The sequence below is a fragment of the Coregonus clupeaformis genome, chromosome 9 (genome assembly GCF_020615455.1).
Source record: "Coregonus clupeaformis isolate EN_2021a chromosome 9, ASM2061545v1, whole genome shotgun sequence".
NCBI classification, from domain to species: Eukaryota; Metazoa; Chordata; class Actinopteri; order Salmoniformes; family Salmonidae; genus Coregonus; species Coregonus clupeaformis.
In genome coordinates this window covers 4,651,036-4,664,288 of record NC_059200.1, presented here as the reverse complement: position 1 = coordinate 4,664,288, position 13,253 = coordinate 4,651,036, and the positions used below count along the sequence as shown (strand labels likewise).

General features: G+C 42.6%; 1 protein-coding gene across 1 annotated transcript; it reads right to left on the bottom strand.

Moving 5' to 3' along the window:
• Nucleotides 1-590: 590 nt before the first annotated feature.
• LOC121574328 (collagenase 3-like) lies at nucleotides 591-5,699 on the bottom strand. Its single transcript, XM_041886944.2, has 10 exons — nucleotides 5,586-5,699; nucleotides 4,968-5,212; nucleotides 4,443-4,591; nucleotides 2,823-2,951; nucleotides 2,390-2,551; nucleotides 2,066-2,201; nucleotides 1,769-1,902; nucleotides 1,412-1,571; nucleotides 1,182-1,285; nucleotides 591-967 (listed from the first exon to the last, which is right to left on the bottom strand). The coding sequence occupies exons 1-10, from the start codon at nucleotides 5,685-5,687 to the stop codon at nucleotides 867-869; spliced, it is 1,422 nt and encodes a 473-aa protein (XP_041742878.1). The 5' UTR covers nucleotides 5,688-5,699; the 3' UTR covers nucleotides 591-866.
• Nucleotides 5,700-13,253: the final 7,554 nt, after the last annotated feature.

Genomic DNA, 13,253 nt, shown 5'->3' with positions numbered 1-13,253 from the left:
ATTACAAGAGGGACATTGTGTGATATGGCCATAGCAGTTCTGAGTTTTCTCATAGAAATTGTAGTGTGAAAATAATAAAAGACCTAGCAGTCTAGGCAGACCAGATCAATGTCACACACCATATCATGTTCTTAAATAATTAGTTTAGTTATACCTTGTGGTATGCTAAATCAGTGTGCTGCATGTAGGTGATTGAAATGGGTGTGCCACAGGATTTCTTCATTGTTATTCTCTATCTATCTTATTATATTAGCCATTCCATTTGTTATGCTTTCATGTACCTTAATATAGATACACATTCTACTGCAAATGTTTGTCTGTGGAGATTGAATAGCTGTGTGATCAATTGTATACACTTGTCAGCAACGGGTGTAACTGAAATAGCAGAATCCACTAATTTGAAGGGGTGTCCACATACTTTTGGCCATGTAATGTGTCTGTTGGTTGTGTATTTGTTTAAGTGAATTGTTTGGTAATGTCGTCTGAGGTTTCATCAGAAATGGGTTCAAATTAACATCTCTGTTTCATAATGTTTCCACCATAAGTCCACCATAGTAAAAGCCAAAACAAAGAAATCACTAAAACTTGGAATTTATTTGAATATGCAAAGTGTACAAATATGTTTGGCCTACATTCAATACATTCATTTTTTCAGCTTATTTAGGTTACAATTTAGTCAAGAAAAATATAAAATAATTTAGATACATAAATAGATATTTAAATAGATATGTGGCAATATTAGTTCCTAGAAAACTAATAAAATCTCACAAAAATACAACAACTTCATGTTAGAAACAACTTTGTCATTTGCCTAAATTAATCATTGTTCACAGCTGCTGCTTAAACGTCTCATTATGGTCGATGGTCTAACAAGGCAGGAAGTAGCTGTTTCCTAGCACACGGAGCTGTCTTCTGGTCCCCATGTTGTATTCAAACACGTAGGGGCCACTATAGAGGTAGGTGAAGCCTGTAAAACCATATAGGGTAGAGAGGTTAGCGACATGCCACACTGAGAACCTATCAATGCTCAAGAAAATCTAAAATAGGACTTAATAGGACTATTCAGGGGATTTTCTTATATTCAATGAAAACTTTAGAAGGTAGAAAATAATATTTTTTATATTTACGTCTCCTTGGCTTGTAATGCACAGTTGTGTGCTTAGATGCTGTATCACGCTCACCTCGGACTTGGAAGGCTGCAGTCACTTTGCTTGTCATGCCTGGGAACTGTTCATCCACACGCTTGGGGAAACCTCTGTCCATGCTTTTCATTTCCTCATCATAACTATGATAAAATAAATATTAGTGAGATTGTGATGCTCTTGACATCAATATCTAATGGCAACATACAGTACATAGAAAAGTGACAATAAATTCTATAGCTTGTAATGATAAACTAGACTCCACTAACCTGTAGTAGTAGTCGCCAACGAAGAACAAGGTCTTGCGAGAATCTTCATCGTACAGTGCGGCGTCAACTTTCTTCACAGTCCTGGGCAGACCCAAGCTCTTCAGGTTTCTGGGATACCCGGGGACGATGTCATAGCCATAGAGAGCCCAGACCTGACGATCTGCAGGGACAGTGACAGAGTATTACTGAGATATGACTCCAATTAAACAGGTTAATGTATTCACACAGTATTCATTACAGGCATATAGGGAGGCTAGTGCTGATATGGTTCTAGCCTCCACAGTTGTTGTCTAGACACCATGTGGAGACTACAGCCATACAAGGGCTAGTTTGAGGCAATTGGTGACTCTGTAATACCTTTAAAGAGGAACACTCTGTCAGATAGCATGCTCTCATAAGCTGCATTGATGTTGTTGGGGAGTTCGGGCCAGAAAGTCTTGATGAGGTTCTGCTGTGGTTTGCTGCTCTGAGGGTAAATACGCCAGAAGAACCTGAAGATGGAGGGAGGACATCAGGACGTTAGAGCTCTGGATCACAGATTACACGGCAACCATTTTGTTTCTCTGGGAAACAGTGTCATTCATTGGCTGTGTCTGAGCTGTAGGTTACCATAAGTCACTGAACATCTGATCTAGGCTATATGATGTACTGTACCTGCCCTTGAAGAACATCTTCTCCCCACGCAGAGTGGTGACAGCATCCAGGACCAGGGTGGGGTCACAGGCATCAGGGGTGGAAGCGGGTGTAGGGTCGGGCTTATCTGGGTTAGGGTTAACATCTGGGTTTGGGCCTGGAGGACACAGATACTCATTAGTTCCAATTCCAATATTGGACAGTCTCATAAATGAGTTACTTGGAGATCAATAATATAACGTATTTTGCATGAGCCTTTTTGTTAGTCAGTCAAAAGAAGTGGAATACAGCAATATAAAGCTAAACCAAACAGGGCAGAAAGAGAAAAGATAATTCAATACTGACCGTATATGTACTGGATGCCGTTGACGTCATCACGAGGCAGAGAGAAGGTTCTGGGCTCTGTGTAGCTGTACACTGGGAACATCAGCGCTCCAGGGTCGTCGGAGTGGCTGAGACCCAGGGAATGGCCAAACTCATGGGCAGCCACCAAGAACAGGTTGTACCCTATATGATGAAAATACATCATTCTTCTACTATTTTGTGGCAATTTTCATGACATTTACATTTTAGCAGACGCTTTTAACAAGGGCACATCAATATATTTTTCACCAAGTCGGCTTGTGGATTCAAATCAGCAACCTTTCGGTTACTGGCCCAACGCTCTTAACCGCTAGGCTACCTGACACTTCACCCAAGATTGTCCTACAATTGAAACAGGGTAAATGTAGTAAATTAAGTCATGTTCCACATTTATTGTTGTGATAGAGGGTCTCACCTCTGGTTGAGCTGAAGGTGAAGTACTCGTCATCGTCAAAATGAGCATCTCCTCCAATGTCAGCGCCGGGGGCGAAGGCATGGGCCAGGGTGCCTTCAGGGCCATCGAAGGGGTAGAAATCACCATGATCTACACAGACAGGAGAAATAATAGTATGAGCCATCAGAGATGAGGTGGTCCTCTGTAGCTCAACTGGTAGAGCACGGCGCTTGTAACGCCAAGGTAGTGGGTTCGATCCCCGGGACCACCCATACACAAAAAATTTATGCACGCATGACTGTAAGTCGCTTTGGATAAAAGCGTCTGCTAAATGGCATATTATTATTATTATTATGAGGACAAATGCATAATGTATATAACAAAATGAATTATTTATGTTTGTTTCTCAAACCGATGCACTTACATGGGCCCAATGTAACACCCCAGAGGGTGACATAAAGCAAAATGACTCTAATAACACCCTTTCAACTCATCAAACTGTGTAAAGACAGATTACAGTGAGGGGGACAAGCAGAGTTATGATACTGATGCCATTGTGGATGTGTTTGTTTATGAGTGGTGTTGATGTTGGTTATGTAAGTGGTATGGGGCGGAGGGTGCCCCTCTGTTCAATGGCTTTTAGCCAGGGAATACTGTCATAATGTCTGAATATATCTGCACTGTGCTCTGACAGGAGGAATGTAAAGTGGATCCTCCACAGGTATCTCCCTCCCTCCCTTTCTAACCCTGCTACTCAAACATCCTGAGAGCCTTTTAAGTGTCTGTCTGTCTTTCATTTTTCAGTTTTGAAGACCAACTCCAGCCTCCCTAGCACCTCATTTATCACCTGATTTACCTCACAAAAGGTGCATTTTAGTAGCTGGTGCAGGGCTCCTAATGAAATGGCACAAGTTGGGGGGTGGGCCTTTCCTCTTTTACATTTACATTTACGTCATTTAGCAGACGCTCTTATCCAGAGCGACTTACAGTTAGTGCATGCATTATTATTTTTAGAATATTTTATTTATTTATTTTTTTATTTTTTTCCGCCATGCTCTACCAACTGAGCTACCTCCCTGCCGGCCATTCCCTCCCCTACCCTGGACGACGCTGGGCCAATTGTGCGCCGCCCCATTGGTCTCCCGGTTGCGGCCGGCTACAGCAGAGCCTGGATGGATGGGTTACTGAACCCATCCATCCAGGCAAGGGGGGAGGCCGATGATATCAGAGTGCACCGATCAAACCAGCTCATTTAATTGCCAACTCGTTGAATTTAGCAATTGTCTAAAAAAACACTATTTTGCTCAAAACATATTTTTTCACCCTTAAGTGTGTGTACTTTACTGTACTTTTTATACTTGGAATTATGTTTTTCCAACAGAGAAATTAATATATATATATGTACATGGAGTGGATCTTTAAATGTGTGCATTCTTAGTGTACATGTACAGTATGACATGTTGGTGCATCAGACCTATGGTCTTGTACCAATATTATTGTTATAATAGCTTATTAGTAGCTTTGACAAACATATTCAGTAACCCATCCAAGTACTTCCATGTTACACTTTCTAAATATTTAAGGAATTCTGTTTCAGTAGGTCACATTAACATTGTGTTAGGTAAGATACAAGTTTCTTACTTCTGTTGCCGAAGGAGATCATGATGTCAGCGGTGCCGCTGTAGATACGGGTGAACCTCAGGGGGGAGACCTTGGCCCACACCTGTATTGCTCTCTCTATGGAGTTGTCCACCTCAGCCACAGACATGTCAGGAGTGTAGTTCTCAATTCTGAAGAAGACAATAGACCAACAGTCAACATTAGAAAAATATTTCTCAATGTAGAAAATGTTTTTTGGTTTGTTCAGCAAACCCTGACTTTGGCCTATCACTCATAGTGTCTCTGTGTATAATTTGATGTTTGCCAATACAAAACCTTTGATTGACACATTTAATTTTTTTTAATTTTAGTCATTTAGCAGACACTCTTATCCAGAGCGACTTACAGTGGTGAGTGCAACAAACAGTTTGGTGTAGTTGAGTGTTTTTCTCAAAATGTAAAGACCACCTAATTGGTATTGCAACTAACTAAATGTTATCATTACAAACCCTACTTTTGCTAAGTATCAATTCACCATGGTCAACTTGTTTTTCTCACTCTTCTCACCTGTAAGTAAGCTGGTTTGTCTGCCACTTAAGGTTATCGAAGGTGGTGAATCGGCTGAGTTGGACGTCAGGTACCCCGCAGCGTGGCTTCTTCATCATCGTCACGGTCTCAGCGTCCAAGGTTCCTGTCACCTTGAGGCCAAAGAACCTCTGCATCTCGCTGACTTTCCTGCTCCGCTGGCTGAGCCCCCGTCTGAACATCGGACCTGTCTCCTCCGTCAGGTTAAAGAACCTCTTTAGGTACGTCTACAGAAAACACAGCAAGCATGAAGTTATAATGATAGTACATTATAGTGCCATTTACTACAGTTATGAATATAATCTCCTCTGGTATGTGTACAAGGCTCACACAGCAAGAATTCAATTACAGAATGACTTTATTGTGTTATGAGTATAGCAACTAACTAAGCAAGGATTTCAATAGTTCTTGCTCTTCAACACAACCAATTATAATATATATATTTTTTGTTTTCCTTTATTTAACCAGGTAAGTCATTGAGAACACATTCGACCTGACTGATCCATATGAAGTAACATGAACACATCTGTTCCATCATAATATTTTCAGTTGTGAAACCCATAAAGACCCTCCTTCCAAAATATTTGACAAAAAGCATACCTCTGCTAGGGCTTCATCTTCTTCAGTAGGTGGCGATACTGGCAAAGAGTAAACCACTATTGCCAGGCTGACTAGTAGTAAGCACAGATTTAAAGTCTTCATGATGCTTCTTCCTTGAGAGCGTCTTGTTTGTGTGGTGTGTGGCCAGGGGTTGTCTTATATAGGCTTAAAGCCTGGGGAGTTGGGTAATGTCTCAGTGAGTAATCACTGTCAAAACCCTCATCATCAAACAAGAGGAAGGAAATCAAGGTAATGTAAAAGGTGATGACAGATCAGCAAACACATTTTCCATAACAAAGGAATTATGACAAAGACAAAAACACTGCCTTAATCTACTGTATTTACACATTGTCATATTTGTTATTTGTCACATAATCAAGTCATTGATTGATCGTTATGTTAATCATTTATGTCCCAATGGAAATATGTACTTTTTTTTATCTAGATCTAACTGATCATTATGTACTATAAGTTGGAAGAAAGAATACTGCCAAAAATGTATTCAGACACAAAAAAAGCTTTAAATAATGCTTTAACAAGCTTTAAATATGCTGACATACCAATCTACAGTATTTGATATTTCACATTCTACATTATCACCAAGTGTGTGTGAATTTTTGTTGTTGTACCGGAATGCATCACTCCCTCAGAAAGGTGTGTTATTGCATGTATAAGAAAGAAGGATTATTTCGATCATCTAAAGTTCAGACAGGAAATGACACATATTTGTTTAATCATTTATTAGAAAAGATTACAATACATGCAATACATTAGTCTTGGCGTTAAGGTCTCTGCTCCTTCGTAGTATCTCCCCTGCAAACAACAATGAGTCGTTAGGATGTCACGAAATGGTCGCCTAAAGTCATCAGGACGTTGTGTCATGGTCCCCTGGAGGTTTTGTCTAGTTCCCTGTTGGTCCCAGGGATGTCCCCGGGGACGTTGTAGGAAGTTCTTGGGACTTTGTGTCATAGTTCCCTGGAGTTTTTTGTCTAGTTCTCGGTTTGTCCGGAGGACGTCACCTGATGGTCGCAAAGAAATGCCCCCCCCCCAACCCCATCCTAGTTTAGTAACACATTACCCCTTGTTACTGTTGCAAAGCCCATTAAGGCCCTGATTGGTGAACCACTGATCCAGTCACAGCTCTTCAAATCATATCAAATCAAATTGTATTGGTCACACACATATATTTAGCAGATGTTGTTGCGGGTGTAGCGAAATGCTTGTGTTCCTAGCTCCAACAGTGCAGTAGTATCTAACAATTCACAACAATACACACAAATTTAAAAGTAAAATAATGGAATTAAGAAATATATATTATAATATATTATAATGTCTGGGTGGTATTGACTAAAATACAGTAGACTACAGTATATACATAGGAAATGAGTAAAACAGTATGTAAACATTATTAAAGTGACTAGTATTCCATTTAAAGTGACCAGTGATTCCATGTCTATGTATATAGGGCAGCAGCCTCTAAGGTGCTGGGTTGAGCAACCGGGTGGTAGCCGGCTGGTGATGGCTATTTAACAATCTGATGGCCTTGAGATAGAAGCTGTTTTTCAGTCTCTCGGTCCCAGCTTTGATGCACCTGCACTGACCTCACCTTCTGGATGATAGCGGGGTGAACAGGCCATGGCTCTGGTGGTTGATGTCCTTGATTATCTTTTTGGCCTTCCTGTGACATCAGGTGTTGTAGGTGTCCTGGAGGGCAGGCAGTGTGCCCCTGGTGATACATTGGGCAGACCGCACCACCCTCTGGAGAGCCCTGCGGTTGCGGGCTGCAGTTGCCGTACCAGGCAGTGATTCATCCCGACAGGATGCTCTCAATTGTACATCTGTAAAAGTTTGTGAGGGTCTTAGGGGGCCAAGACAAATTTCTTCAGCCTCCTGAGGTTGTAGAGGCGCTGTTGCGCCTTCTTCACCACACTGTCTGTGTGGGTGGACCATTTTAGATTGTCAGTGATGTGTACGCCGAGGAACTTGAAGCTTTTCATCTTCTCCACTGCGACCTGTCGATGTGAATTGGTGCGTGCTCTCACTGTTGTCTCCTGAAGTCCACGATCAGCTCCTTCGTTTTGTTGAGGGAGAGGTTATTTTCCTGGCACCACTCCGCCAGGGCCCTCACCTTCTCCCTGTAGGCTGTCTCGTCATTGTTGTTAATCAGGCCTACCACTGTTGTGTCGTCTGCAAACTTGATGATTGAGTTGGCGGCGTGCGTGGCCACACAGTCATGGGTGAACAGGGACTACAGGAGGGGGCTGAGCACGTACCCTTGTGGGGCCCCTGTGTTGAGGATCAGCGTAGTGGAGGTGTTGTTTCCTACCTTCACCACCGGGGGGTGGCCCGTCAGGGCCCCGAGCTTAATGATGAGCTTGGAGGGTACTATGGTGTTGAAATCTGAGCTATAGTCAATGAACAGCATTCTTACATGGATATTCCTCTTGTCCAGATGGGATAGGGCAGTGTGCAGTGCAATGGCGATTCCATCATCTGTGGCTCTGTCAAGGTCGAGGTAAGGAGTAGACCAAGGCGCAGCGTGATGAACAAACATACTTTAATTAGTTAAAGCATCAAAATACAAAACAAAACACGACTCGTGACGTCCACGGTATCAATGACCGAACACGGAACAAAAACCCACAACCACAAAGGGAAAACATACAGTTAAATATGGCTCCCAATCAGAGACAACCAGCCAACAGCTGACACTCGTTGCCTCTGATTGGGAGTCACTCAGGCAAACATAGAATACAACAAACTAGAATGAACACCAACACAGAAATACACACACAGAAATGAACACACCCTGGCTCAACATAATGAGTCCCAGAGCCAGGGTGTGACCGGCTCTATTGGGGCGGAATGCAAATTGAAGTGGGTCTAGGGCAGGGGTGTCAAACTCATTTTAGCTCAGGGGCCACATGGAGGAAAATCTATTCCCAAGTGGGCCGGACCGGAAAAATCATGGTATATATAACTTAAAAACAACAACTTCAGATTGTTTTCTTTGTTTTAATACGATCAACATACAACATAAAGCTGGAGCCTGAGGACAGTGTGTCCAAAATAGTACAAGCACAACATCACTATTAATCATAAAACACGTCAAGTTTATTTGAAAATTCGAAAGAAAAAGAACACACAAACACACATTGCCTCAGTGATTAACAGAACTGTTTCACAGATCACAGAACTATATCAGGGTGTCATTTCTCAGGCAGAAATGTAGATAAAAATAATGAAATCCTGTTCCCCCAAACAAGTGCAAGAACCACAGAGTCAAGAATAGGTTAAATATACAAATAAAATAAAATCAATTAAAAACAATAGCACATCAACATAAAAACATATAAACATAAAGCTGGAGCCTGAGGACAGTGTCCAAAAGCACAACATCACTATTAATCATAAAACACCTCAAGTTATTTGAAAGTTCTGAGGACAAAGAACACACAAAGCACATCAACATAAAAACATATAAACATAAATCTGAAAGCGTTGCTCAAACTCCCGTAACAGTCCAGTTATTTTATAAATAAATAAATACATAAATTGGTCATTTAGCAGACGCTCTTATCCAGAGCGACTTACAGGAGCAATTAGGGTTAAGTGCCTTGCTCAAGGGCACATCGACAGATTTTTCACCTAGTCGGCGGGGATTAGAACCAGCGACCTTTCGGTTACTGGTACAACGCTCTTGTCTGCCACATGTTGGGTCGCGCACACATTTTTCAGACAGGGGAAGTGAGCTGCATCACCACCGGCAAGTTGCATCTCCCACAATGACAGCTTCAACTTGAAAGAACGTATGCTGTCATAATACTGCGTGACAACTTTGTTGCGCCCTTGCAGCTGTTTGTTCAATTTATTCAGGTGCTATGTAACATCCACCATAAATGCAAGGTCCGGCATCCATTCTGCGGAATGAAATTCTAACACTGGTTTGCCCTTTTCTTCCATGAACTGTTCAATTTCTTCTCGTAAATCAAAGAAACGCCTCAGCACAGCACCTCGGCTTAACCATCTTACCTCAGTGTGGTATGGCAGGCCATAGATGTGGTCTTTCTCTCTGAGAAGGCTGTCAAACTGACAGTGATTCAGGCTTCTGGATCGGATGAAATTAACAGTTTGGATGACCACCTTCATGACGTTATCCATCTTTAATGACTTGCAACACAAAGCCTCCTGGTGCAAAATACAGTGAAAAGTCAAAAAATCACATCCTCCATTTGCAGATTGCACTTTCTCTCTGAACTTTGTCACAACGCCTGCTTTTTTCCCGATCATTGAGGGCGCACCATCTGTAGCCAGGCTGACAGCGCGGGACCAGTCCACTCCGACCCTGTCCAGCGCGCCGACAAGTGCGGTAAAAATATCAGCTGCTGTCGTTGTATCTGTCATCGGCACCAACTCCACGAACTCCTCGTGACGGTCAATGTGTCATCAACTCCGCGGATGAAAAAATGGCCAGTTGTGCAACATCTGTAATGTCTGTGCTTTCATCAATTGCAACCGAAAACGCAATAAATGACTTTACTTTTTGCTTCAACTGGCTGTCCAAATCCACTGAAAGATCGGAAATCCTGTCTGCAACTGTGATATTTGCAAAAGCCTGCCGCTTTTCAGGGCACACAATCTCCGCTGCCTTCATCATGCATGTTTTTACAAATTCACCCTCACTAAATGGTTTTGAAGCCACTGCGATTTCATTAGCAATGAGGTAGCTAGCTTTCACTGCAGCGTCACTGATGTCTCGGCTGTGAGTAAACACAGACTGCTGTTTCTTCAGACCCGCCAACAGTTCATTCACCTTCTCTCATCTCCGCTGTCCTTGAAAGTTGTCATATTTGTCGGCATGAAGACTCACATAGTGGCGGCGAAGGTTATATTCTTTCAGTACTGCAACATGCTCTGAACACACCAAACATACAGCTTTCCCATTCAATTCCGTGATTAAATAGGATGACCATTTTTCTTGGAACACTCTGCACTCTGCGTCCACTTTTCTCTTTTTTGACAGAGACATATTGGGGCAATGAGGGTGCCAAAGCACATAATGTTAAAAGTAGAAGCCGTAATAAATATCGCGGGCAAAACAAAGTAGCTCATTGGCTGCACGTGCTTGACCTACTTGCTCTGCCCCGGTATAAACAGTTTGCTTGCTTAACACAATTGCTATTTCGCCATCCAGTGGACGCAATTGGAACAGCAGTTTATTTTATTGAAAAATTGCAGCGCATTTTTATACTTAAAAAAAAAAAAAGTTATTATTATTATTTGTATTTATTTTTTAATCATCTCGCGGGCCGGATTAAACCCGTTTGCGGGCCTGATTTGGCCCGCAGGCCGTACGTTTGACACCCCTGGTCTAGGGTGTCAGGTAAGGTTGAGGTGATATGATCCTTAACTAGCCTCTCAAAGCACTTCATGATGACAGAAGGGAGTGCTACGGGGCGATAGTCATTTAGTTCAGTTACCTTTGCTTTCCTGGGTACAGGAACAATGGAAGCAAGTGGGGACAGCAGACTTGGATAAGGAGAGATTGAATATGTCCGTAAACACTCCAGCCAGCTGGTCTGTGCATGCTCTGAGGACGCGTCTAGGTATGCGGTCTGGGCCGGCAGCCTTGTTAGGGTTAACACTCTTAAATGTCTTACTCACGTCAGCCACAAGAAAGAGCCCACAGTCCTTGGGAGCGGGCCGCGTCGGTGGCACTGTGTTATCCTCAAAGCGGACGAAGAAGGTATTTAGCTTGTCTGGGAGTAAGACGTCGGTGTCCGCGACGTGGCTTGTTTTCCCTTTGTAATCCGTGACTGTCTGTAGACCCTGCCACATACGTCTTGTGTCGTTGAATTGCGACTCCACTTTGTCTCTGTACTGATGTTTTGCCTGTTTGATTGCCTTACGAAAGGAATAATTACACTGTTTGTATTTGACCATATTCCCAGTCACCTTGCCGTGGTTAAATGCGGTGGTTTGTGCTTTCAGTTTTGCGTGAATGTTGCCATCTATCCACGGTTGCTGGTTTGGGTAGCTTTTAATAGTCACAGTAGGAACAACATCCCCCGTGGCCGTGTATATGTCAATGTTATTCTCATAGGCAACCCGGAAAATATCCCAGTCCGTGTGATCAAAACAGTCTTGAAGCAAGGATTCTGATTGGCCAGACCAGTGTTGAAATGACCTTAGCACGGGTACTTCCTGTTTGAGTTTCTGCCTATATTAAGGGAGGAGCAAAATGGAGTCGTGATCTGATTTGCCGAAGGGAGAGCCGGGGAGGGCCTTGTAGCCATCCCAGAAGGGGGAGTAGCAATGTTCGAGAGTTTTTGTATCGTGAGTACTACAGGCAATGTGTTGATAGAACTTCGGTAGCGTTTTCCTCAAATTTGCTTTGTTAAAATCCCCAGCTACAATAAATGTGGCCTCAGGATATGTGGTTTCCAGTTTGCATAAAGTCCAGTGTAGTTCCTTTACGGCCGTCGTGGTATCGGCTTGAGGGGGGATATACACGGCTGTTACTATAACCGAAGAGAATTCTCTTGGGAGGTAATACGGTCGATATTTGATTGTGAGACATTCTATGTCAGTATGAAGAAAAGGACTTGACTTCCTGTACGTTATCACAATCACACCATGAGTAGTTAATCATGAAACATACACCAACGCCTTTCTTCTCCCCAGAGAGTTTTTTATTCCTGTCTGCGCGATGTACTGAGAACCCAGCTGGCTGTATGGATGGGGACAGTATATCCGGAGAGAGCCATGATTCCATGAAACAGAGTATGTTACAGTCCCTGATGTCTCTCTGGAAGGAGATCCTCGCCCTGAGCTTGTCTACTTTATTGTCCAAGGACTGAACATTAGTGAGTAAAATACTCGGAAGCGGTGGATGGTGTGCACGCCTTCTGAGTCGGACTAGAAGTCCACTCCGAATACCTCTTCTCCGCCGGCGGCATCTTGAAGCAGCCTCTGGGATAAGTTAAATTGCCCTGGGGGGTACGAACAAAGGATCCAATTCGGGAAAGTCGTATTTCTGGTCATAACACTGGTGCCGCTCTCATATCCAAAAGTTATTTGAGGCTGTATGTAATAACACAAAAAAACGTTCTGGACTAATAATGTAAGAAATAACACAACAAAACTAAATACGGCAAAGTTGCTTAGGAGCTAGAAGCAGAGCTGCCTTGTCTGTCGGCGCCATCTTCTTTGTCTTTTGGCAATGCTAGAGACACCCACACAAACAGTGCTTTTAACATAGTGTTTTCAACTTAGATTTTTGACACTTTTACATACATGATTACATTATGTATGTTTATTGTCACGAGAATGTCTATCTCTAATTAATCAAACTGAATGCTCTGAATAATTCCTAGAGGGTGTAAGGCTCTGGTTTAATCATGAATTAAACAAAGGTCCACAACCGGCAAGAATGATCTGTATGTTTAATCATGGAGAGCTCTGCCGCCAAAAAACACATATACAGCTTTTATACCACTTCACACACAAAGGCACTTTGCTCCGCCCACCTTTAGGAGGCCTTTAACCAGTTTCTCAGTCCCCTTCATCCTGGAATGTTTGTCTCAGCAGTTTCTAACTCACCCCCTCTGTTAGTGGGTTTATAATGATAACTCTAACACAGTTCACACAGTCATCATCAGTAATGGG